General features: G+C 44.1%; 1 protein-coding gene across 2 annotated transcripts in view; it reads left to right on the top strand.

Annotated features, from left to right (window-relative positions):
* Positions 1-494: 494 nt before the first annotated feature.
* RASGRF2 (Ras protein specific guanine nucleotide releasing factor 2) overlaps positions 495-24,320 on the top strand; it is a 132,001-nt gene continuing 108,175 nt past the window's right edge. Inside the window, exon 1 of one of the 2 annotated variants that reach the window (XM_055699539.1) lies at positions 495-1,304. In XM_055699539.1, coding sequence (XP_055555514.1) covers positions 1,020-1,304 — 285 coding nt within the window. In that variant the 5' untranslated portion in view covers positions 495-1,019. The remainder of the gene's footprint in view (positions 1,305-24,320) is intronic. The other variant, XM_055699540.1, reaches the window with a different exon arrangement.

The following is a 24,320-nucleotide window of genomic DNA, read 5'->3' as shown; positions in this document are numbered from 1 at the left end:
CTTCCCTCGGCTGTCCTCGCACACTCACCCTCCTCCACCCTCGGCAGCTGGCGGCTGTCCTCACCCGCGGGGCGGGCTGGGCTCTAGGGATGCTGGCTGCGCAGGCGGCCTGCCCGGGGTCCAGGGATGCTCGCCCAGGACGGTGCGGGGATGTAGTTGCTCGGGGTGAAACCTCCTACGGCCCTCACCCCCCCCCCCCCACCCCCCCCCCCCCCCCCCCCCCCCCCGCTTTTAATCAATGCGAACACCGGGTTAAAAGTAACCGGTCTCTGGTGTTTCTCTCTTGGATTTCACTTCTTGCTTTTGCTTTAGCTCGCCACGCAGCTCGAAAACGAAGTTCCCGACGCCCGCAGCCGCGCTCACCCAGCCCTGCCGCTTTCCAACATTTTCGCTCAAAGAATCCGAAAAGCGAAAACTATCGGGAAACCAACCGCAAGTCCCAAACCACCCGGCGGCTCCCGCCCGCCCCGTCCCGTCCAGCCAAGCGCCTCGCTGCCTGCAGGTGCCCCGTCCGACCCCCCGCCCCCGCATCGCCGGGGCCGTGCGGTTCCTCCCCGCCCCCTCCCTACCCCCCCCGTCGGGCGGCAGGCGGGCGGCCCCGCGGCCTGCCGGAGGGAGCGAGGGAGGGAGGGACCGGGGCGCTGCGGCGGCGGCTTTGCTCTTTAAATCGCTCTCCAAAGCGGATTACAGCTGATCCCCCCACGTCACGCCGGAGCTGCCCGGGGGGCAGCTCGCCGCCGCCCGCACTCCTCCCGCGGGGCGTCGGCGCGGGGGGACGGGGACGGACGGGACGACACAGACGACACGGAGGGGATGCCGCGGCGGGTTTAGCGGCGGCCGCCCCCGGGGGGCGGGCGGATCGCGGGGCGGGGGGCGGGTGCCGCCCCGTCGGTGCGTGCCGGCGCCCATGAAGCGCTGCCGCGGCGCGGCACGGCCGGTGCGCTGAGCGCCCGCGGAGGCAGGCGGGCGGTGCGCGGTGCGGTCAGCGCCCGGCGGGCGGCCGCCGGCTCCCGGCCACCATGCAGAAGAGCGTGCGGTACAACGAGGGGCACGCGCTGTACCTGGCGCTGCTGGCCCGCAAGGAGGGCACCAAGCGGGGCTACCTGAGCAAGAAGACGGCGGAGACCAATCGCTGGCACGAGAAGTGGTTCGCCCTCTACCAGAACGTGCTCTTCTACTTCGAGGGAGAGCAGAGCTCCCGGCCCGCCGGCATGTACATGCTGGAGGGTTGCAACTGCGAGAGGGTGCCGGCTCCCAAGGGCTGCGCCGCCGGCAGCGCCAAGGACGCCGCGCTGGACAAGCAGGTACCGCCGCGCCGCGGGCAGCCCGACGGCCGCCCCGCTCCCCCTCGCCCGGCCCGGGCTCGGCAGCGGGGCGGGATGGAGGGGGGAGGCAGGAGAGGGGTAGGAGGCAGGCGGCGGCGGCGGGGGGGGGGCGCAGCGCGGCGCTCGCGCGGGGCGGTGAGGGGGGAGTCGGGCCCCGGCCGTCGGTGACGGCGGTGACCGCCCCCGGTCCCCAGGCCCCGGCGAGGGGGGTCCGAGCCGCTCCCGGAGTGCTCGGAAGAGCAGCAGCCGCTTGGAGAGTGGCAAGGCCAGCGGCTTTCCCGTCCTGTCTTAATGACTCTTCCTTTCTCCCCATCATTTTCTCCCCAGTGTCTGCACGCCTTATTTCAGTAGGGTGTCCGGAGAGTAGCATCTCACAAACTAGGTGTTAATCATCTTGATGCCGGTGCTTCTGCGCTAGCAGCTACACATTTCCGGCCAAACTCAGTGAACAGAGTGTGCGAGGGGCCAAAGTACCAAAACGGTGCAGGGGGGCTCTAAGGAGGCACCGAGCCCATCCCTGGGCAGCCGTGGTGCTGCTGCCTCTCTTAGAGATGCTGTGAGGGAGGGGTAACGGGCGCTCGGCTCTCCCCTGGGAGCCCCTCCAAGAGCCGGGCTGGTGGCTGGGAGGCGAGGATGCGTGCATGCCCTGATTTGCAGCCTGCGCCGTTCAGCAGAAGCCGGCAGGTTCTTCGCCGCGCAGGTGTTGCGAAGCCGATGGGGCTTGTGGTAGAAATGGTGGCACAGCGCTCGAGCCAGACCTTGCGTGGCTCTCATCAGGCGAAGAACGCTGAAGGCTTTGGTGGGGTTCGTTCCCGTGAGGAGTGATGACGGCTCAAATCACACCACCCGCCCCGAAAGCTGATCGGTTTGACATGTGTGTGCCTAACGAGCGAGGGGTTAAATACTATCTGTGCGTTACGTAACCAAGAAGGAGAGGGCACTGTAGCTGTTGAGGGTGGATATAGATCGGGTACCTTAACCACACGCCTCCTGTTGCCTCATGTAAATTCTTGATCTTACTCCCTGCCAGGTTGAAATTTGTCTGGATCTGCATCTGGCATGCCCTAGTACCTTTCTCCGTGAACAGGAGAAACCAAACAGGTGTCAAACTGGTTTGGAAAAGTTTGGGTGGCTGGCTGCAGGCATGGCTGCAGGCATTTCCTGCTGATTGCGAGAAAGGGACACAGCCCTAAGTCAGCTGCTGAAAAAAACAGAGACATCTGCATGCTGCATTAGCATGACAACTTCGCAAGAAGAGCTCAGAACCTTGTCTCATGGTTGTGCTTTTTTTTTCTCACGTAGAACAAATACTTGTGTGCTCAAGCAGCCTTTGAGACTGCTTAAGCAAGGGAACTTTGGGAAGTTGGGATGGTTGCAGTTATGTCACATTTGTCCATCACATTCTTGTGGCTTTGAGGCATATTTTTATAAGCATTGATAAATGAAATACTGGAGGATTCCCTAGATGAAATTAAACATGACTATTTCTCTGTCTGCTTTATATTGGCTTAGTACGCTTGTTTATCGGTAGTGTAGTTAAACTATGGCTCGACTAAGAGAACTGTGTGAAAACAATCCCTTTCCGTATCTGTTCCCCAGGAATCTTAAGTTGTGCTTTTATAGTGATGAATGTCTGAGTTGCTTGTAATTACATTTAGTGCTGCAGAGGCACAATAATTACAGGGGGTGAAGCTGAATTTTGCTTTGCTTTGAACATCAACTATATCAATGTTTTTAACAATAGTAGACTGCTATTAAAAAAGGAGAAGAATGCTTCATTATTTTTTTTTCAGGGGATCCTAGTTTGCATTCTCAACACAGACCATCAGAAAATGTCTCTTTACCATTCACCTTTCACTTGATGCAGAATAAAGTTTTGAGTGTTTGTAGTTTTTACAGATGTTTACAGTGCAGCCTTGTTTGTATATTCATATAGACACAAACCTTTGCTAAAGTGTACAGAAAACTCCCTTAGCAACTGAAACGGATCAATTGCAAGAAAAAAGAGAAATATTTGAAAATTAGACAGCTCTTTTTATTATAAAAATGTCCTCATATTCTTACAGGTGTAAAGTAATAAGCTGTGAATGTTCAGTTTATTAACAGAGGAAGACAACGTTATTTTAAGCAGATGATAATGAAAACTCAGTGTTCTGCATGGTGACTATTGGCAGTGTGAAAATACTGCCTAGGTTTAATTTGCTTTGATATAACCACACAAATGTAATAATGAAATGGGAATAATAAAAAAAAAAGAGCTCTGTGTCGCTTTTTGAAGAATCAGAGCTCACTTGTCCAAAAGAGAGAGAAGAAAAAGAGAATCTCTTTTAGTTTGGGTTCTATTTACCTAGGTAATTTAGACATTAAAGTGATACATGCTATAGAGTGACACAGATGAGGGAGAGAGAATTAATCACAGGGGAGAACCTCATCAGCATCCTTAGAGTGGATATTTGAAAAAGCAATACATTTTCTGTAAGGTATGAAGATTATGGAAAAAGCATGTAGAACAAGTAGACTTTGTTTTCCATGTTTGCAAATCCTTTTAATTTTAGTTTGAGTTGTTTAAAGGTTGCTTGTCAAGTCATATGCCAGATAAGTACAGTGCTGAGAAATTGTCAGAGCTCAGTGGGTAGGGTGTCGGAGCTGTGCTTCCCTATACAGGAGACCGTACTTTGGTCAACAGATGTGTTTAGGTTTGGGTGTCTATCTCCCCAGAAGCCCAGCAGCTGAATGATTTCACATTTAACTACTACTGGTGCTGTTGTGCCCTTCCAGCAGTCAATCACAAAGGGACATTGAAGCATCACAGGAGACGTACCACCGTTTTGTGGAAAACATCAAATGCCTTTGTAAGATTTGCTGAAATATTGAAGTATTAAGAGCTTGAAAAAATGCAATGATAGAATGCACTTTTTTTTTTTTTTTTTCCATTAAGATATTAGTGGGTTTTTTTCTTTCTTTCAGGATATTTACTTCAAAGCAAATTCTTTTTTAAAAGTACAGTACCTTTCTCAATATTAACAAACTGCATAATGCATGAATTAGCTGATATTCTGGGAATATGGGATGAAATTAAGTTTGTTGCAGATATTAAATGATTTGTAGGGGGAGATTTTATTTTTAAAGAAAAGTGTTTTGATCTCCCTCAGATTTTAGAAGAGTTTTTGTAAATGCCGAACAGGTGTTGCTGTCCTCTCTGGTTTCATATTTTAGAAAAAAGACAGGTTTATTGAAAGAACAATGGGGAATAAGATGAGTTGCAAACCAGAAGATTAGGACATGAAAATACTACATGTGAAAAGCTTAAACTTTTATATTAGTTAAGCTGCTTCTTCCCATAGGAACCTTAGGCTGTAAACAACTGCAGCTCCCAAATCCCTCCGCTCCAACAGTGGCAGAGCTGATGAGAGTGAACTTCAGCTTTTCTTTCAGAAACTCTGGGAAGAGAATGGCTTTGTCTCAGTGAGTGGCTAGGCTCTTTCAAAACCGAAGTAAAATGCCTAAAAAAATATGCTTTCTGCAGGGTTTCACAGGAGACTGGTGCTTGTTATCCCGCAACTTCACAGGCAGATATTTTTTTTTTTTTAAAGACTATTGGAAGCCCGTGAATAGAGGAATGTAAATATTATTACTATTGTTGTTGTTGTTATTATTGTCTGCACTGGGAGGAGATCTGTATGTTTAGTTTCTTTCATAACTGTGGATTGAATACATGGAAATACTCTGATACAGTTATTAATAACTGTCTTAGTGTATTTAAGCTTGTCAATGTTATACAATTTGAGCAGAGACTATTCTTTGTATCTTGCCTGCAATAATCTTCCTCCCACTTAGCAAAATTAAATGCAGTATTAAGTCCATGCCCCCACAGATTAACAGAATCCAATTATTTGAATTTTTTCTGCTTACTGTAGCTTTATTTATTTTATAAAGGACACGGTGATTTTCTGGTGTTTGAAACCTCTTTATTTTACATACATTCCTTGAAGTGCTAAGGCAGGCACATGCCACCACCAGCTTTTGCTGAACCTCTCTGCTAATTCAGGGTATATAAAACCTAGCAACAGCGCTTAAACTCTTCACTTTTATTGGGCACCCGCCACCCCCAGTGTTGTTCAGCATCCTGTGTCTGTTAGATGTAGTAGTGAGTAGCTGGTGAATAGTTTTATCTTTCTGGTGAGATAGCTTGCCACCTTCAGGTGTAGTATTTTTCATAAATCTTACTGCGTGTGTGTGGGCAGGTAGCTCCCCAGGATATTCCAGTGCAAGGGTCCACCAGAGATGTCCATGTTTTAGAAATTCCCTGCAGCATCTTAAAAATAATAGATGACTTTGTCTTCTCAGTGCCTGAGAACAAAAAAAATTGTTGGATTTTTTTTTTCCTCCAAACTTTTTTTTTTTTTTCCTAAATGAACTACCTTCAGTAGAGGGAGTGAGTTAGAAAAAGGTGGCCAGTGAGAAAGTTTTAAGATAATAGTGCTATTGGGGTTAGTGTTTTTGTAAGACCTCCTCATGAAAGAGTGCTTAAACAGTTCTTTCGTGGAGACAACTTCAGGGTAACTAGCTCTTGTTTGCTTTCCCAGGTAATCCCTGTCCCCCTGCTGTTGTTCAGTCACAGTCACGAGACAGTACGGTTTGTGCACACATCCACCTAATACATCGGTTCAAGCTGTTTCAGCATGCATTTAAGGAGTAACTGAAAAACATGTCACTGACGTTGTGCTTAAGGCAAGCTGCATTGAGTGGTGGCCTCTGGCTCTTTGTGCAGAACTGTGAAGTGAATTTACAGTGTGCTTTCTGGGCTAAGGCAACACGTGGTAAACAAATAGAAAACTATAGCCCTTGTGATCTTTCTAGGGACTGAACTTTGCTGTTTGATAAATGTGTTGTGTTTACCTGCTCGCTTTAAGTAATGAAACACATTTGGGGGATAAAAAGAAGAACAGAAAACCTGATGGTCATACCGATTGCTATTTTACTAAAATTTCAAGGGTTAGAACGAGATGCTTAAAACTTATGTCTCTGCTGTAGTGTTATGAAATGGGCTGTTTGTAACTATGCAAAATTGGGGAATGAACCCAGCTGACCTGTGGGTTTTGGGTCGATCTTGCATGTTTTGGCATGCCTTCCTCTTGAAAGGTTAGTTAAATCCACACAGATGTAGCTGGGAGAAAATATTGGTGCTGTTGAATAGTTTAATACTAAACCTTTGACTACCTTAATCCATGTCAAGTGACTTTAGTCAGGAGCTGGAGACTGATCTGTTGTCTTCTGTTCTGGAGTGTCGGTCAAACTTGAGTGCAGAAGGCAACAAAAGACACCGCCTGAATATGTTAGACTAAAGAGTAATTAGTAAAGAACACTGGGACTGGTGGTAATAAGACCAGATTTTTGTGAGACAGAGTAGTATTGAGGAGAAACCAGAGGATGAAGTCTACTTAACATTTCTCTGTGAGGTGTTGTAAGGTCCTGAAATACTACAGTATGCTTTAACAGAAGTGCATACTCCTTAATTGAGTTATTGGAAAAATAACTGGATCCCAAGGCAAATGACATTTGGCAAAGACTTGTTTGCGGAGTTGCTGGGAAATCTTTAGCTAACAGGTGAAATGTCAGCCAGGGAAAGACTGGAAGCAGGTTAGAGCTGAATTAGAAATGTATCCCAAAGCATAAAGACCAAAAATGTCACACAAACACATTTTTTGTCACATCTTACACATTTTGTAAGATTTACATGTTCCACCTTCTCAATCTTGCATGAAGGCTATGCAAAGTGACTGCAACCTATGTACAGCAGTGTAGCTCACACTGATAATGTGACTATCCAAGTTACATTTAAAATAAAGTATCATAACATTTTAACACAAATTTCATTCTTCCACCAGTCTTATAGCCAATGCTGCTACTTTTTAAATTGTGTCTCCTTTCTTAGCAGGGTTGTATCGATTTGGCTTGGTCTGTTTAGTTCCTCAAATCGAAGAGGAAACTTGTAGAAAACAAAAAAATGATGAGGATGAAAATAGCAAGTCAGTCCCTGATCTACTGAATTATTATACTTCATTTGTCTTATTTTGCCTTTGTTTAAAATAGATTTGGTTTGTTTCTTCTTTATCATCTGAGCAGACTGGTAAGGCACGTGCCTGGTTTTCTGGTTGCATGTTATCCATATTAATTTCTCACCGTGTACCTGAGTAGAAGATGCAGGCAGACCTGGTTCTATTTCTGTAGTAATATGATATCATTATAATAGTCTTTACGTATTCACATATTATGTGTTACGATGTCATCACTAGTAATATAGCAGCATTTTTTTGATCCACTTGCTGAGGATTTTCCATCCTGAGAGTCTGTGTGTGCAGTAAAAGCTGTCATGGTTGCTCAGTTTGGCCACATACGTTATAATTACCAGTTCTGTTTTGCCACTTGCAGCATGTCTACAATATTGAGCAGTTTGTGCAAAGGGGGAAGGGACAGGGCATGTTTTGGTGCAGCCTATTATGGTTCCTGGCATGTATGTCCATACTGCATCTGGAGCAACAACAATGTCCAACCCGGCTGGTAGTGCATAATGCACAGGTGGAGAGCCAATGCTGCAAGACCCTCTGCCCGCATTGCGAGTGGGGCACTCCAGGCAGTGTCGCGCTGTATGCCTTCCACGTACAGTGCAGCAGATTCACACCAAAAAGAACAGTTTTCAGTGCAGTGGATCATTCACATAGACCTCATGGAGCTGGTGAAGAAAGATAGAGAGGTCTGAAAATATCAATCCACTGCTTTTGGCCATTCTTAGCAACAGATTTTTGCTTCTAGCAGTAGCACGCTTCTCTAGACCCACCACTTCAAAGCAAGTTTGGTACCACGGCTGCTGCGGAGTCTGAGGCAACACAAACCTGTTTTTCAGTGTGAATGTTCCAAGCGTTCGTACTTTGTGCTTCCTAAAGTGGTGATGGACTGGCCAAATTTAGGTATTCTTTCATAGGCCTGCTGGTGGGGGGTGGGAAGTGGGTAGATTTCTGGATTGAAAACAATGTCGATATTTGTTTGTTGCCCGATTGTTGATCAGCCACAGCAATTCAGAAAGACAGTGTTATCCGCCTCTTCATATACTTGAAGGAAAATGAGATTCCACATAGTACCTCTTCTCATTTTTTTTTTCTGTCTACCAGCCATTACTGATGCTGAAGATTGATTGAGGGACAGGTTTTTTTTAACACTGTGCTTCTGCACTAGATGTCTAGGAACATATGCTTGCAATCTAGCTTCCAATGGTTTTTTTGACTTAGCAGTCCCATAAGGTTTTCTGTTTGAGGTACAGAATCAGTATATATAGAAGCAGAGGCTTCCCCAATTCAGTGCAGCCATTTCAATATCTCTGTTGTATTTTCCATGAGCTCAGAACTAACTGAATTTTATTAGGAAGTGTTTATAAACTGCCAGCTTTTAACTGAGCTATATTGTAATAAACAATTTAACTTCCACTGTTCTACAGTGGAAGCATTTTATCCCGCCAGATCTAACCAATTCCACTACTTCTTTTGAAAAAACTGATTGTGTTTTAAGCATTAAATGCTGTAACTATTGAAAAGAATCTGGAATTATATTCTCATGTTTCTTCTCATGGCACTCTGGAACCATGACTTTTGCCTGTTTTTGCCCTTTGAGTTTTTGACTGTCGTATGATGGCTGTATAACAGAGATTACCCGCTGCTTGAGTTCTGCAGTTTTCACCTAGCGCAGCTTGAGTTCCTAAATGGCTGCAAGATTTCCATTGCACTACAGCTTGTCCTTTGCAATGTTTTGAACTTGGCAAGCTTGTTATATTGTTTTTCCAAAAATGTTGTGCCTCTATTTAGCATTCTTTGAATAAATTATAAATTTTTTGTAAATGTCTATATACTTTTAGTAGTGTAGGATGCTGCTCCTGCAACTTTAGGTGACCCATGTCATCTAGATCCCACTGCAGACAGTGAAGTCCTAGCCAGTACAGTCAGTGCAGTCTAGAGAACCAGTCACCCCATCCTGAATTAGGTGTTGGCATAGGTTAAACTGAACAGACCTTACTGACTGTAGTGATTGAATCTTGGTTGATTGTCATGTGAACTGAGGTGCCTGGCTCACATGTGGACACCTGCATTCCAGGCATCTCGGGTAATGTGTTCTGCTGCTGTCACAGTGAACATGTGTTGGTTTTTCACCCCGCCAACCATGGGATTTGAGTGTTCACGGTAGACAATGTTCTGAAATTTGCCATGCTGGATCCTAAAGCATACTATGTTATTGGTGGGGTTTGTTTGATGTTTTAGGTGTATGGTGGATCCTGACATGCTGGAAGTTTAGGATGATTGCAGGTGACCTCTGTTTCTTTTTCTTTCTGCTTTCTGTTCACTTCTTCTCCCTTACACAAGTTGTTTCTTCTGTTTCAGCAAATGCCAAAGATTTTATAGCCTCTGAAATTGTGGAGATCATGTTCAACAACTTCAGTAGAGTCTCCGTGATGTTCTCCAGAATAAAACCAGGAATATACTTTAACCCCATGCATCCATGGATGCTCATATATGACAAAAAAATTGCAACCATCTTTTGCACTAGTATTCTCTTCCATTTGGCAATTACAGAATGATTTAAGATAAATATTAAAAATTATTCTTCCTAATAAGACTGTTGGGTAGAATTTAAAATTTAAGGGCCACCTGCAAAGCTGCCTTAAGAGAAAGGTGGAAGAAAAACTGACAGGAGAGTGAAGGAGTGCAACATTGATATCTGTGCAATGTCATCACTAATCATGCAGGTATTTGTGTGTACAGATGAAAGGAGCAGTAGTAGATGGCGCTGACGTGTTAGTACTGCTACTGCATTTGATATATCTTAATTATTTTTACCTATTCTTAGGGCTTGACCAGGAACACTGAGCAAATGAGGACTGCTGGGATGGTACTGAGGCTTGTATGTGTAGTTTGCTGGGTATGTTTGTTGGTTTTGTGACTGTCGGGTCTTTTGGTTGTAGCTTTCTTGCCCCAAGAAGTATATGGTGACTGAAGGGAATACCAGGTGAGCTGAGGAACAGTGACAGGGAGCCGAATCATAGATTCGTAGAATGGTTTGGGATGGAGAGGGCCTTTAAAGGTCATCAGGCTCTGGAATCTTCCAGACTTCCGCAATCCAGGAATCTCAGTGTTTTTGTCACAGCAGATGTGAAGTGTCACACTGGCTGGAGAAGTACATCCCTTCTCCCTCTGGTGGTTATCCCACAGCTGGATACTGGCCAGCTACTGCTGCCAGTGTCAGCTCAGTGCAAGGTCCCATGGCTGGAGCAGAGTCTCTGGTCCTGCAGCTGCTCCTTACAAGCATGTGTGTGTTTCCTGGCTTTTCTGCTTTTCTGCAAAGTCCGAGCAGTTGTGTGCACGGAGTATGTGAATAGGCTGTAGGGGTGCAGGATCGAGCACGCAGCAGCCAGAGAAGGACAGAGTTAAGGCTCCTTGAGCAGCCCAGCAGTCACTCACTCACTCCTTCTTTGCTGCGATGTGCTATGCAGTTTCAGGAGATCTGTTTCTTTCCTGGGACTCCTTTCTCATGAAGTATTCAAAAGATGAATGGTGAAGGAGGTAATTTTCTGTAGGTCTTTTCTGTTCTCTGCACCCCCCCCCCCCCCCCCAACATTTGTCATACATGAGGCATGAAGGTGCAGGAAGAGAAAGATGCTTTAATGGTAAAATCGGAACACCACCTGTAGGAACTGGATTCTGTCTTTTGCTTGGGATCTCCTGTGAAAAATTGCACAAATCACATCCACGAGGCGTTTTACAGTAATTAATCATTCCTTGTTCAGGGGACCCAGCTTGGCACAAGAGTTAGGCATGCAAAAGTAGAACTATGAAAGTAGTGGTTAAAACAAAAAAAAGTGCCATTTCAATACCAAAGGCCAACATTCTTTCAGATTAGGCATCCGAACTGAGTTGCATCTGAAACTGCTGGTTTATGTCCTAACCATATTTGCAGTAATTCCTTCTTACCTCACTGGCTGTTGTGAAAATAAATGCATTAATTCGAAGGAAGCATCTGAATGACGTCGTGAGAAGTGTCATAGGATATCATGTAAGAAGTTTCTGAAATCTGCTGATTTGTGTGCGATACATAGAACGGGGAGATGTGCATTCAAGGACCAAGATAAAGCAAAATATGAAATCGTGTCTCATATGTGGTAACTGAACTAGGATCTCCTGAAAGAAGAATCATATAATAAAAGACTGGAATAATTATGCTTGCACACATGGGACTAAATTAACAATGCACAAGGCACCTCAGATGTGTACCTGGCTTGGTAATCTAATGCCAAACCCTAGAAAACCAACAAACAGACAAAAAAACAAACCCCAAACCCAAACAAAACAACGAAGACAAACACAAACCGCCACAAAATCAAAATAAACAACATGAAACCGAGGTACAAATGCATGTGAAAAAGTGAAGCTTTTTGGCCCACATGCTTTGTGTTACAGAAACAACGAGATAGAGACAATCCGTTTTGGTGCAGATTTGTTACTGTAGTAGGAGTAAGCTTGCAGGCCCCAGACTAGCATTTTTCTCATAGTTTTGCTGCCTACTGCGGGTGGAAGTTTCGTAAGTGCATTACTTGGTGGCCTGGGGGGAAGCCTAGCTAGCTGATGTCCAGTATTATACGGCCCAAAATGTGCAGCGACCTGAGAGAGCTCCGTCATCAGCAGTCTGAAAATCGCGGACCTGCAGAGAAGTCATGTCTGCACCACGACCACTAATGCTGATCCACTTTAAAGAGAGATGCTCTTCCCTGAACGCTGCACTGCATTCTTGTAGCTTAGCAGCAGATAACTTGGCTGCATGCCAGCGAAGTGAACAAAAGTAAAGGCAGCCGCTCAGATGTACTTGACAATTCAAGTAATGCCAAGTGGTTCCATGTGAAATAAATAAATAGATTTACCTTTCGTAGAAGGGAGGGAAAAAAGAAAAAAAATTTTTTTTTCTTCCCAGCTCTTATTTTAAATAGTTTTACTTAAAGATCATTGACCTTCTGCAAACACCTCTTTGATTTTTTTTTTTTTTTTAGTTTTGTTTTTACTTTTTTGAAGACATCTGAATGTGCATGTGTCTTGCGTGTGTTCATAGGCTGGGAGACACAGAGTAGAAGGATGGTTGTTTGGGTTGTGCACGTCCTGGGTGCATTTGTTCGCCTGGCTCCCTCGCTCCCTGTGGCCTCCTGGTGAATCGGTTAGGTGACTGCCTTACTTTGGCAGAAGTAAAACAGCCCTAATGATGCTTCCCATCTGCTAGCGTATGGATAACACATCTGCATGGGGATATCTGCTTATCCTTCAAGTATTTTGGGGTGTTCACCTGCAGCTTAATGGGTGAATGCAGTAGTGGTTACCAGGTTAGTCATGAGGTACCATGTGCATGTTTCTGCACACAGGAGAAGCACATGGTAGGACCTGAGAAGTGCCTAATCCTGGAATTTACAGCTGGGGTATTCTTTATATAATTAATTACTTCATTTCCCTCTGCTGCTGGGATCTGTCGGGTACACCTTGCGCACTTGTCCTTCCAGGCAAAATGCTCTTGACCTCAACTGTACAACTTACTCTTTCAGGCAGTTCAGTTTTGATGAACGTAGGTGAAACTGGAAGGAATTTCTTCCTCATATTTTTTTTTGTGAATAACTTATTTGTAATTATAGCAGGTCTTCTTAATACTGCTTATGCTACGGGGGTATTTCTCCTCTGTCAAGACCTACAATTTTTGTAATCATTGAAATGCATTGCTAGTGTAATAGTATATGGTTGTACACACATTTTCTTCATCTTTCTGGTGCCCTCCTCTCTGAGCCTTTCCCTTTGGTGTTTGCTTTGCCTTGTGTAAATTGCAGACTGCTTTTGTGTTGTCTTCCTGGTCTGGTTTCTGCCCCACAAATGTTAATGAAGTGCTTCTAAGCTGCCTCATGTGTGCAGTGCTGGGAACACTGTATGAGTTTGATTAGCCTCTGTGCACCTCTCGTTCAGATCATCCTCGGAGATGAGCTAATGGGGTAGCAAGAGGGAACACATGAACAAAAACAAGTACGTGTGTACGACTTACTTCATCGCTTGTGTCCTTTCTCATGGCTGCTTAAATGCATTGTGTCCTACTTGTGCAACTGCTTCAGCAGCTTCCAGGGTAACAACATTTTATTCCATGGTCTGCTGAGAGATCCTGATTTTCTACTGTTGTTTTCTGCCTGGGTAGAGGAGTGTAAGCAACCAAGTTGTCTTATTCTGACAGTGGCGCAGTGCACAGGAGGTTACTTAAATAACAAGAGTTCATGTACTTGACTCGGCTTCCATGCAACAAGCATGGAAGAAAGTACTGTGGTGTGAGCCCCGAAGAGCTGTTGTCGAGTGCGCTCCAAGGTGTGGATTATGCCTGAGAGACTATAGCCGTAGTATTTGTAATCTCACTGAGAGTCATTCACCTTCACGTGGCTTCTCACCTGTCTTGTGCTCGCAGGATGGTTTCCCATAGTGGACAACATTGGAACCACAGTCCTTTGTGATTTGGCCCCTTTTGTTAGCTCATGTCTTAGCTACTTGGTCTTGCTATTGCCAGTGTCCCATACCTTTAATTTTCTGGGTCAGGTACTAAATTTCTGGGGTGTAGGGAGTGTGTAGGACCTGAGGTGGTGACATGATGAATTGGCTGTTTGACAAGTGTAACAGTAAATGTTGGGTCTGCTTGAAATGGCTTGTAGAATAAGCTGAATGTCCAGAAGGAGCTGTAATGATTTGCATTGCAAAGGTCACACAGCAATTCCAAGTAATTTTGAAAGCAGTTCTGATTTTTCTTTCTAGTCTTGTTTTTTGACCTCTCTGGTGGAGTGTGAGATTTGTTAAGTAAGAACAGCAAAACAATGCTGCATCCCAAGGCATCTCATCTATTTGAATTGTGTTTTTTCATCTTTCATGATATGTGTAGATGTTTGGACTTTGCCTTCTGAGTATAATGCCTCTATTTGGTAGTTATATGCAGTAAAAATAGTTTACTCGGTTTAATTTAAAAATTCAAAATTTTCTGAATTCTTGAGTGACTGAGGAACACAAGCTTCTTTGACTTTGAATCCATCCATAGCCTTTAATGGTATCTTAATACAGTCCAGTGGTATCCAAGCTTTTTGCATGAGTGAACTTCATGTCAAAGGCTTGAAGACTTGAAGGCCGTAGAGTGGTCATGGTGACTGGAAGAAGTTCTGAAGACTGTGAAAGAGCAGATACCACTCATCTGTTCAAAGAGGGCAGAAAGGAAGATCTAGGGAAGTACAGGCCAGTCAGTGTCACAGTAGTGCCTGGGAATGTGGTGAAGAAAATCCTCCTGAAAAGCATTTCTACACGCATGAGGGCAAGAAGTTGACTGGGAGTGGTCAGCATGGATTTACAAAGGGGGAAATCATGCTTAACCAACCTGATCTCCTTCCACAGTGAGGTGACTGACCTGGTGGATGAGGAGAAAGCAGTGGAGGTTGTTTACCTTGATTTTAGTAAAGTCTTTGATGTTGTCTCCCGTAACATCATCATCGTAGACAGCTGACAAAGTAGGGGTTAGATAAGTAGACAGTGATGTGGACTGAAAACTGGCTGAATGACCAGGCCCAGAGGACAAGTAAAAGATGTTGTCAAACCTTACCCAGGACATTTAGTTCTAAGACAGAACTGTTGGCCCAAAAAGTAGGATTTGGTCTTGTTTGTTTGTTTGGGTATTTTTTGGGGTGTTTTTTGTTTTTGTCAGTGAAAACTGCAAGGCTTCCCATTTCACTTTCTTACATTTTCCTTTCTGTTTGTTGTCAGGAAGGAAAATTGTGGGTGAAAAGATACGTGCCAGGACATTGTTTGAAGTTACTCTACAGTGATCGGTCTTACCTTTCTTTAAAAGAAATTTACTATCAGCTCAGCACTTTAGCTGAGTGTATTACAGCTCACCGTAATAAGAATCTGAATTCAGAATTTCTACAAGTTTTCTGGAAAGTAAAAAGAAGAAGAATCTTGCTGTGCTTGTGATGTGCTTTTTTTTTCTTTTTGCACACATTGGTGCAGTGTGCACGTGACATGTATGTTCTACTTCAGTTCTTTCCTGTTTTCTGGGGGTGTAAGAGAGGTTGTTTTCTTTTTAATCATTTCCCATCTGATTTAAATTTGAAGTATTCATTCTGGTTTGGCAAATATTTAAATTGTAGCAGGAAAAATCATGCAACCAGAATAAATTTAACTTTAAACTTTTTGCAATAATGAGCAGAACGTGGTATAACTGTTGTTGACTAAAGCTGAAGCCTTTTTTCCTTCTCTTGAGGTATTTGGAATATATCCATAATTCAGCATTTATCTACTTTTGTTTGTCTGTTTTCTCCTTGTGTTGAGCAGGAATAACATTTACAAAATGCTTAGTTTTGCTGCCCTGGGAAATGTAGCATAACTTGGGGTCTTCTTCAGGCTGTGTTTATTATAGAGACAGAAGGAAAGAAGGGGAAGTAGTTGTTAAACTTTAGTATATTTAAGAAACTGTCAGAATGGCTACTCTTGACTCTAGTGCATATCACTTTGTTACCCTTTTTCTTCCTGAGTTTCCCCTTATTTACTTGTCAATACTGTTCATTCAGGTGGCTTTTTTTTTTTTTTTTTTCTTTAAATCTTCACTCCCACCCCCTGCCCCCAGGGATATATTTGGGGAATTACCTATCCAGTAGTGAAGCTGCATAATGTATAAAAACCAGAACACCCCTCAGCAAAGCTAAGCATTGTGAGGGTTTATTCCTGCTCCACTTTTATAAAAATGCATGACAGGCAATTCTTACATCAAAAGCATAGAAATAAGTGTTTCTTCTTTGCTGTGTGTATATCTGATATAATTTGACTGGAGTGGATTATTTAAACTAAGTGACTTCAGAGTTTAGACTCTTCTAAATATATCAAGTGGGACCAGGTGCCTGATCTGCTTTAATACTATGTACCTTTTATTAGGGGTTGATCAGCTGCCATTTCCATTTATATTTCCTGATGTTCTTTCTTGATTCAAGGTTATTTTTAAGTAACCCAGCTCAGGAAGGATATGAGTGGGGTGGGGTGCTGTGGGAAATGTGGACAAGTAATGGAAAACATATTTGGAAGAGAGTTTTGGGAGCTTCCAAAAAAAGTGTATTCAAAAGTAATTGACTTGACTGATTAAAAATGCTTATCAGAATCAGGCTGCCCCCCTTAACCTCTTAAAGCCCCCTGAATATAGCTACAGCAAATTACTTAATTATCACTGAGTGATACTTACATCGCTAACAGTATCCAGTTCTGCATATATATGTATAACCTGCAGCTTTTATTATAGGTTACTCATGTTGTGAGAATGTCAGTGTACGTTAATTTTTAGCTTTGACATGGGGTATGTCAAATCTCCTTAGAACACCAGCAGTCTTCCATGAACTGTTTGAGAAAAGCACAAGGCTACTAAGGTAAAAATACGGAAAAGTTTCAGCCTCAAATTGTGTGTGCCCTCTCTTGTATTTAACTTCGGGATTACAATGTGGCACAACAGAGGTTTTTTTAAAAAATAAGGACAAAACCAGCAACTAGTATAGTGAGACATTTAAACCCAATTTTGTCACCAAGAGTGGGCATATCCTGTTTGCAGTATTTATGCTGAACAAAAAGTGTCTCATAGAACAAACTTTTGTGGTTAAAAGCTGTCATTAGACTATAAAACCCCTTTCTACCAGAAAATCAAGACTGGCACTAAAAAGTCTCAATTCCTTTTCTCTTTCCTTGTCTGGCCCTTTTCCTCCATCAGGTAGCTGTACTGGAAATCTTTGATCTCTCACTGCCTTAATAAAGCCTTCTTTGACAGGCAAGAGTAACTGCAGGTTTTTATTATGCAGCTGGTATTAGCTGTTCCTGATGCTATTTCATCCCAGTAACTGAGAAAATATGTGGTATTATAAACTGTTCTGTGATGAACGGATTCATGTGTTGGTCAGAGCCTTGCTACCCCTGTGCTGCTTTGATGTCATTGTTCCGTTGGGCAACCTGTGAGTTCATCCCTGTTCCTGGGCGGGGTGGGGGTGGGGGCAGCGTTGTTTGTGTGTATGTCATCAAAATAATCCCAAGTACCCTTAGCAAATAAACTCTTCCTGTTAGATAGCAACAGCAAATTTATTTAGCAGGTTGGATGCATTTAAACCTGTAGCAGCCATTTGGGTATCCAGAAAGCCTTGATCAATTTCAGTGCCCTCTGTTAAATAGTCGGAGAAACTAAATTAGAAGATATTGCCTGTACGTGGAGAAGCCAAAGCTGTGTAACTGTAGGCGTCTTAGAGCTAGGCATGCCTAGGTTACCATACATAGACACAGGAAGGCACAGTAAGATACAGCAGACATTCCAGATTGGATTAAATGGAAGTGTTGGCACCTGTTAGCATAATAAACACAGCGTAGACGGCAAAAGTCCTTGTCATCAGTAAAACAAAATACGCAATATGGACTTAAAACATGAAGAGATGCACTTTTTCTGTTGTTGGCATTGTTACTGAAAACTGCTGAGGATATCCTTAAACTTCGCTGTTGAAATGCTTTAAGAACTTATGCTGAATTAACTGTTCTTGTGTACTGGTTAAGCAATATTGGCTTAATTTTTGGAAACATTTGCTGATACTGGCTTGAAGTCGTTTCTGGAGCTGGAATGTACTGGGGTCTGTAGGTGAATTCAAGTGTTTTAAAAATATCTTTTTGTGTGTGTTACTAAATATGACATAAAATTTAATATACTCTGTATTATTAAATATATTAATATTTAGAGCTTGGCAGTAACCTCCAAAGTTTTGGAAAAGTTCTAAGTTATGTTTCCAAAGTAAACCTTCTTAACCGTCTCTCATCGCCTGGAAGAGCTCCTCCTTGCAATCCTGAAAGGGACTTCGTTGAATGTGCTTCATTAAATGCATTTTATGAAGGTTTGCCTAAATAACTCCTGTCATCAGGGACTTCCAGATGTGCTAGTAATGATGCCTGCTTATTGTACTTGTCACCCATCACACACTCAAAGTTGTGCAGTGTTTTTCAAATTAATATATAACTTTTTTATCCCTAACAGAGGTCTTGTTTTAAAAATAAATGCTTGCACATCTTCTTTATGGTTAGCCACATTACTAACAAGCCAACCAGGTTTTACAGAATCAGTTGACAACCAGCAAGAGTAATATGATTGCTTTAAGTATATACTCTCATAAGTCTTGAAAACTTACATTAAAATTGGTTTCCTAGTCACGCACCTACACTCAGATTGGAAACTGATGTCTGGTGCCTTGCCTGAGATGTTCTGATGGTTGCAGAACATAGATAACTGACAATTACGGCACTCTTACCTAGCTAAACATTTCACAATAAATAATAAATCTTTGAGTTCCCCCTTCTGATTTCCTGTATTCTCGTGAGGTATCCTTGTCTTGATAGAAGGAAACACTGCTGCCTTTTCTTAGTTCAGTGTGAACCCTTGCTATTTTCTTGAGACTGTATTGATACCCGAGCCATTAAGGTACTGACCTGCGTTGTATATGAGAGCCTTTCGGTGCTGAGGGTTGCATATGACTAGAGACCTTCCATTTTAGAGTATTTTTTTATCATAATAGATGATTGCCACGTTTCTGTGGTGATGTCATGTGGTGCCATTTGTTGTTACCAGATAATGTTTACGTCTTGACTTCATAGCCTGAAAGATGGATGAGGTCAAGAGTACCAACAAAGCTGTGCAACTTGGTTGTGTTTACATGGCTCGAGGCAAAACGCGGTGTATTTGGTTTAGCTCTGTGAGCAAGGAGATTTATCATTGTGGTGCACAGAGGACTTTTTTTAGAAATGTTTAGGAACAGAGAGCGCTGGACATCTTCTGAAGAGATGGCACACATTTCAAATATCAACCCTGGGCTATAAATCAGACTTAATTTCATGCCATTCATAATTGTGACGTAATTCATTTTACAGAATGCTAGCTTCGTTCTTGTAACAGTAGCAAGAATTGAGTATTGATTATGTCAATGTAGGCTTGACCACCATAGGTCAAAAGTTCGAGCCCAATCTCCATTCTTAATGTTGACAGCTGGTGGCTGGGTAAGTGTATTGTAACAGGGGTCTGTGATGCTTTACACAAATGCTGCCTTAAGCTTTAGCAACTCGCAGTCCTGAGCTTGAAGCTCATGCCTTTGCAGTTAATAGACATTTTTGTTCTCAGACTTTGCCAAATGCCTTTTTGAATACCTACATACTAACTTCTGAAGTCTCCAGTGGCTGTTGCAAGTAGTTTGAGGGCTCATACATGTTATTGTAAAGAAATACCTTTTGATTTTTATTCAGCACCTTAATGTTGTACTGCTCAGGGCTGATGAATCTCCTGCAGCTTTATGCTGCCGTGTCTGACCAGTATCAAGGCACACAGCGTCATGCAGCAGCGCACGCGCTAAACCTGGGTGTCTGAGCATTTTGGTTGATCTGTGTGCACCAGCACTGATGTAGAGAGAAACAGCACTGATGGCCTCATCCTGTTTCTCACTATGGCTGCTCAAGATGAAGGCCTGTTAGTGGGAAATCCTATCTCTTTGCAATGTGGATCCCTCGAGAAAATGGCCTGGACGCAGTTTATCCAGTGGCTGGCTCTTGGATCCTCTTGCCTGCAGGTCGCTCAGGCACAGAAACATGGGCACACCCAAGTGGGTCTCTCCACAGACCCCCAGACTTTATGGCCCTGCCAGTAGTTGGCCTGGACCTTCTGGCCCCTTCGGTATCTTAACTGCTGTGGTTGTCTCACTCACAGAGGCTCACCTGTCCTGCCCAGGTCACTTCTGCATTGATAGCTGGCTTGGCTGGTGTGGGTCAGTGCTCACTGGCAGTCATGTTAATCCAGCTGCTGGCATGAGCCCCTGTGTGGTCTGTCATCCAGCTGACGGCCCTTGGAACTCGATACGCACACGTGCGCGCAGATACGGTCACCTCATCCAGGAAAACACTTAGAAATGGAGTTTAAGGCAAAACCAGGAGACACTGTGGTGATCAAACACAGCGCGTGGACAGGCAGATGTACTGGCCAGACTCACCCCTTTTAGCAGCTTATTTCTTTATTTTCCCATGCTTAGTCATCCCTTTCCCTGCCTCTGGTTCCTCCTGCAGTCATCCCATAATGAGTTGTGTACAATCCCAAAACGCGCTTCCCTGCGTCCCGTAACAAGTGTCCTACTCCTGTAGGCACAATTCTCATCCTGCAAGGTGATCTGGACGGCCTTTCCACTCACTTGTCTGGAAGGGTTTTTCACAATACTCTTTCCAGGCTGCAGTATTCCAGCATGTGTAACCATAATTGTACACATCCTACACCCTTCAGTTTCAGTGTTTTTCACTGCTGTTCTCTGTAGCAGCTCTGCCCTGTCCTTTCTGAGGTGGGGAGTCATAGAATCACAGAATGGTTTGGGTTGGAGGTGACCTTTAAAGGTCATCTAGTCCCACCGACCCCCACCCCCTTCCCCCCCCAGCCCAGGCTGCCCCCAGCCCCGTCCAGCCTGGCCTTGAGCCCCCCCAGGGACGGGGCACCCACAGCTGCTCCGGGCAGCCTGGGCCATCTCACCACCCTCACCGTACAGAATTCCTTCCCAGTATCTTACCTAAACCCACCCTCTTCCAGTCTCAAACCGTCGCCCCTCGTCCTGTCACTACAGGCCCTGGTAAAACATCTCTCTCCACCTTTCTCGTAAGCCCCCTTTATGGATCAGGAGCCCACCAGAAGGTCTCCCCGGAGCCTTCTCTTCCCCAGGCCGGACAAGCCCAGCCCTCCCAGCCTGTCCTGACGGGAGAGGTGCTCCAGCCCCCTGACCATCTTCGTGGCCCGGCTCTGGACCCGCTCCAGCAGGTCCGTGTCTGTCCTGTGCCGAGGGCGCCGGGGCTGGGCGCAGCGCTGCCGGGGGGTCTCACCACAGCGGAGCAGAGGGGCAGAGCCCCCTCCCCCGCCTGCTGGCCAGGCTGCGGGTGACGCAGAGCCCGGGGTACAGCCGGCTCTCTGGGCTGCGAGGGCACGTTGCCGGCTCAGGTCCAGCTTGTTGTCCACCAGTTCCCCAAGATCTTCTCCTCAGGGCTGCCTCCATCCCTTTGTCCCCCAGGCTGCACTGATACTGAGGGATGCCCCGACCCACGTGCAGGACCTGGCACTCGGCCTGGTTGAAGCTGATGAGGCTCACATGGGCTCACTCCTCCACTGCCCAGGTCCCTCTGGATGGCATCCCTTCCCTCCAGTGAGTCAGCTGCACCGCTGAGCTTGGTGGCATCAAGCCAGGATGTGCCTAGCACTGAAAACTTAGTGTAGCCATTTATATACACTATGGCATAGGGCCATATTGTGTGTTCCTCCCATGCTGTGCCCAGCATGTCTTCCTGATCAGCACCAAGGCACAGACCTGGGGTTTCTCGTTACAGCCCCAGGGCCTGATTTGTGCATAGTCAGCTCAGGGCTTATTATCCTGCATGTGAAGCACAGATTGTTTTCCACCATATACCTCTATTCCTTTTTTTTTTTAATTTCAGCTGCAGTTTTAAGACTCGATTGGTTGTACCCTAAAGCTTTCCTGTAGGCATACAGAGGCAGTTTTTTTCTGTGCTACCTTAAATAATCCACTTTGGTAAGAAAACTTTGTTTTGGACATAAGATGCTATGTTTGTTTTGGGGTTTTTTTGTAGAGGAAGGATGACGTATGTGTTAAGAAAATACATTACGGTGTAATTAAATTATTAGTTATTGGTTTTACTATTTTTTTTTTTTACTATTTACATCTACATTTCCATAGCATGACTCAAGTTCATTATATCAAATAGGTCTTAAACTAATTCTAGTTTAGGTAGCAGTCTAGCCATAACATTACTAGATTTTGTGTGACTAACTTCCTGGGCATTCATTCAGTGTCAATATGTGCTGATTTACTTTTACTATAGATGGCTATTCTGAGCATTTCCTATTTTTTAAAGTATGTAACAAAATTTGGCAGAAGTCCACTATGAAAATTTCTTGAACCACAACATGAAAACCTCACTGCTAAATGGAAAAGCTGCTAGCATGTAGTTTTCTGTGTGTTTTTAAACAGAAATAAGGTTAAATGCATGTTATGCACACACAGAAGAATGTATTTACCTGAAAAAGTAATGCACCCTTTTGTTATGAAACTATATTGTGTTTAAGTAAGTCATGGTGTGGGAAAATAATTCTTTTGTAAAACTGACATATTTCAATTTTATGCAATGTGTCTGATTCACGTAAATGACTGGAAGAATCTTTTGTCTGTCATTGCAGTTCTGAGTAACGGTCCTGTGTGTGCAAACAAGCACCAAAGTGGCGGTAATCCCATGTCAAAAATAGTTCATTAGCTACAGTGCTAAGTCTTAACAGTAATCATTACTAGTCTGACAAATGATATGACATAATTTTAGTTATGAGCCGAAAGCCTCAGCGTGTCATTCATGTGTGTCTAATACATGAGCAGCAAAGTGCTTTTTCTGAGGTGAATGGTGAGGAGCCTGGGAAATTTGAACTAATTCTAGTTGAAAGTATAAGGCAGTTAAGCAGCCCCCTCAGGACCAGATTTTTGTTGCTGTTGTTTCAGTTACCTGCTGCAAGAATTTTATGATCTGCTCACCTGAAGCGGGCTTTTTTTCACAGTGCCTTTCAGGTCAAGGCAGCGTCAGTGAAGGAGAAGTTTTCGCCACACCAGCATTACAAACTCTGCCTCTGCCCCATAAATAGTTGGTTTTTTCAAGCTCTGGCACTGTGCATGCCAGAGTGGAACAGCATGCCCTTCTGCAGTGGCATGAGAGCGCAGGAGTGCTTTGAAGTACTCTGTCTTAATTATGGCCAGTATCTGTTCAGCTGCCCAGTACCTGTTCAGCTAGTGCGTTTGGTGTTCCTCCCATGCTGTAGCAACACTGGCATGTGGGGATTGTAATGGGCTAGGAGTGGCCAAGCAAGATGCTAGCATGTGCTTGCTTCACAGGCTGCCCTGCGTAGTCCTGTGGGGACTGAGTGGCGTGAGTAGTGAAGCCTTGTTGGTCTGGGAAGTGCTGAGTAATACGGTCCCAAGTGACGGAAGGAGATGAAGCTGCAGAAGCTGCTGAGACCACCACTGTTGACTGCTTTATGACTTGGTGTCTGTGATGAACCCAGCTGCACATCCCAGCTGGGTATGACATGTCTGATGCTCGTGCTCTTCGGATATTCTGGCTTATGTATCAGCTGTTAGGCAGCGCTGGAGATGGGTTACTGACCTAGATGAATACTTGCTTTGGTGCCAGTACAGCCATTTAATTACTAAATTGACTCAAACCACCAATATTTTTGTCTTTAACAATCTTAATAAACTGATACCCATTTTTTTTTAAATTTCTGTGATTTGTTTTATGAGTCAGCCTAATATGTAGCATATATCGGTTACTTTAATATTTAAGAAGGAAAAAATATTATAGCATGTGTAAGATACAAAGTTTCTTTTCTTTAATGATGCATATTGCATCATAATTATAAAACATGTCTATTGATCTGTGTTTGCAGTTGTTAGATGTTTTGTGGTTTCTTTTTTCCAGAGGTAATACATAAAATATTTAGTACCTTTGAATAATGGGTTTTCTTTCTTGTACACTGAATAAATAATGAATGTGAAGTTTTGGCACTTCCTTTTTAGTTTTTGCAATTCAGCACGTGGTGTGAACCGTGAGCTCCAGGCCTTTTTCCTCAAATCTGCATGCAGGTCGTGTCAAAACCTTTGATGGTAAGTAAGGGCAGGGTAGAGCGGAGGTGGTACATGGAAGGGGTTGAGCAAAGAGAACAGTCCTTTTCTGTGCCAGGACCTTTAGCATGCAGTGGATTTTCAGTGTCTAGAAACTTGTTTGGGAGTTAATGCAGGGAGTAGGAAGACCGAGAAGAAATAATGGGTGATGCTAA

Source organism: Falco cherrug, chromosome Z (genome assembly GCF_023634085.1).
Source record: "Falco cherrug isolate bFalChe1 chromosome Z, bFalChe1.pri, whole genome shotgun sequence".
Taxonomy (NCBI): domain Eukaryota; kingdom Metazoa; phylum Chordata; class Aves; order Falconiformes; family Falconidae; genus Falco; species Falco cherrug.
Note: the sequence above shows the minus strand (reverse complement) of the source record. Positions and strands in the feature narration are given on the sequence as shown.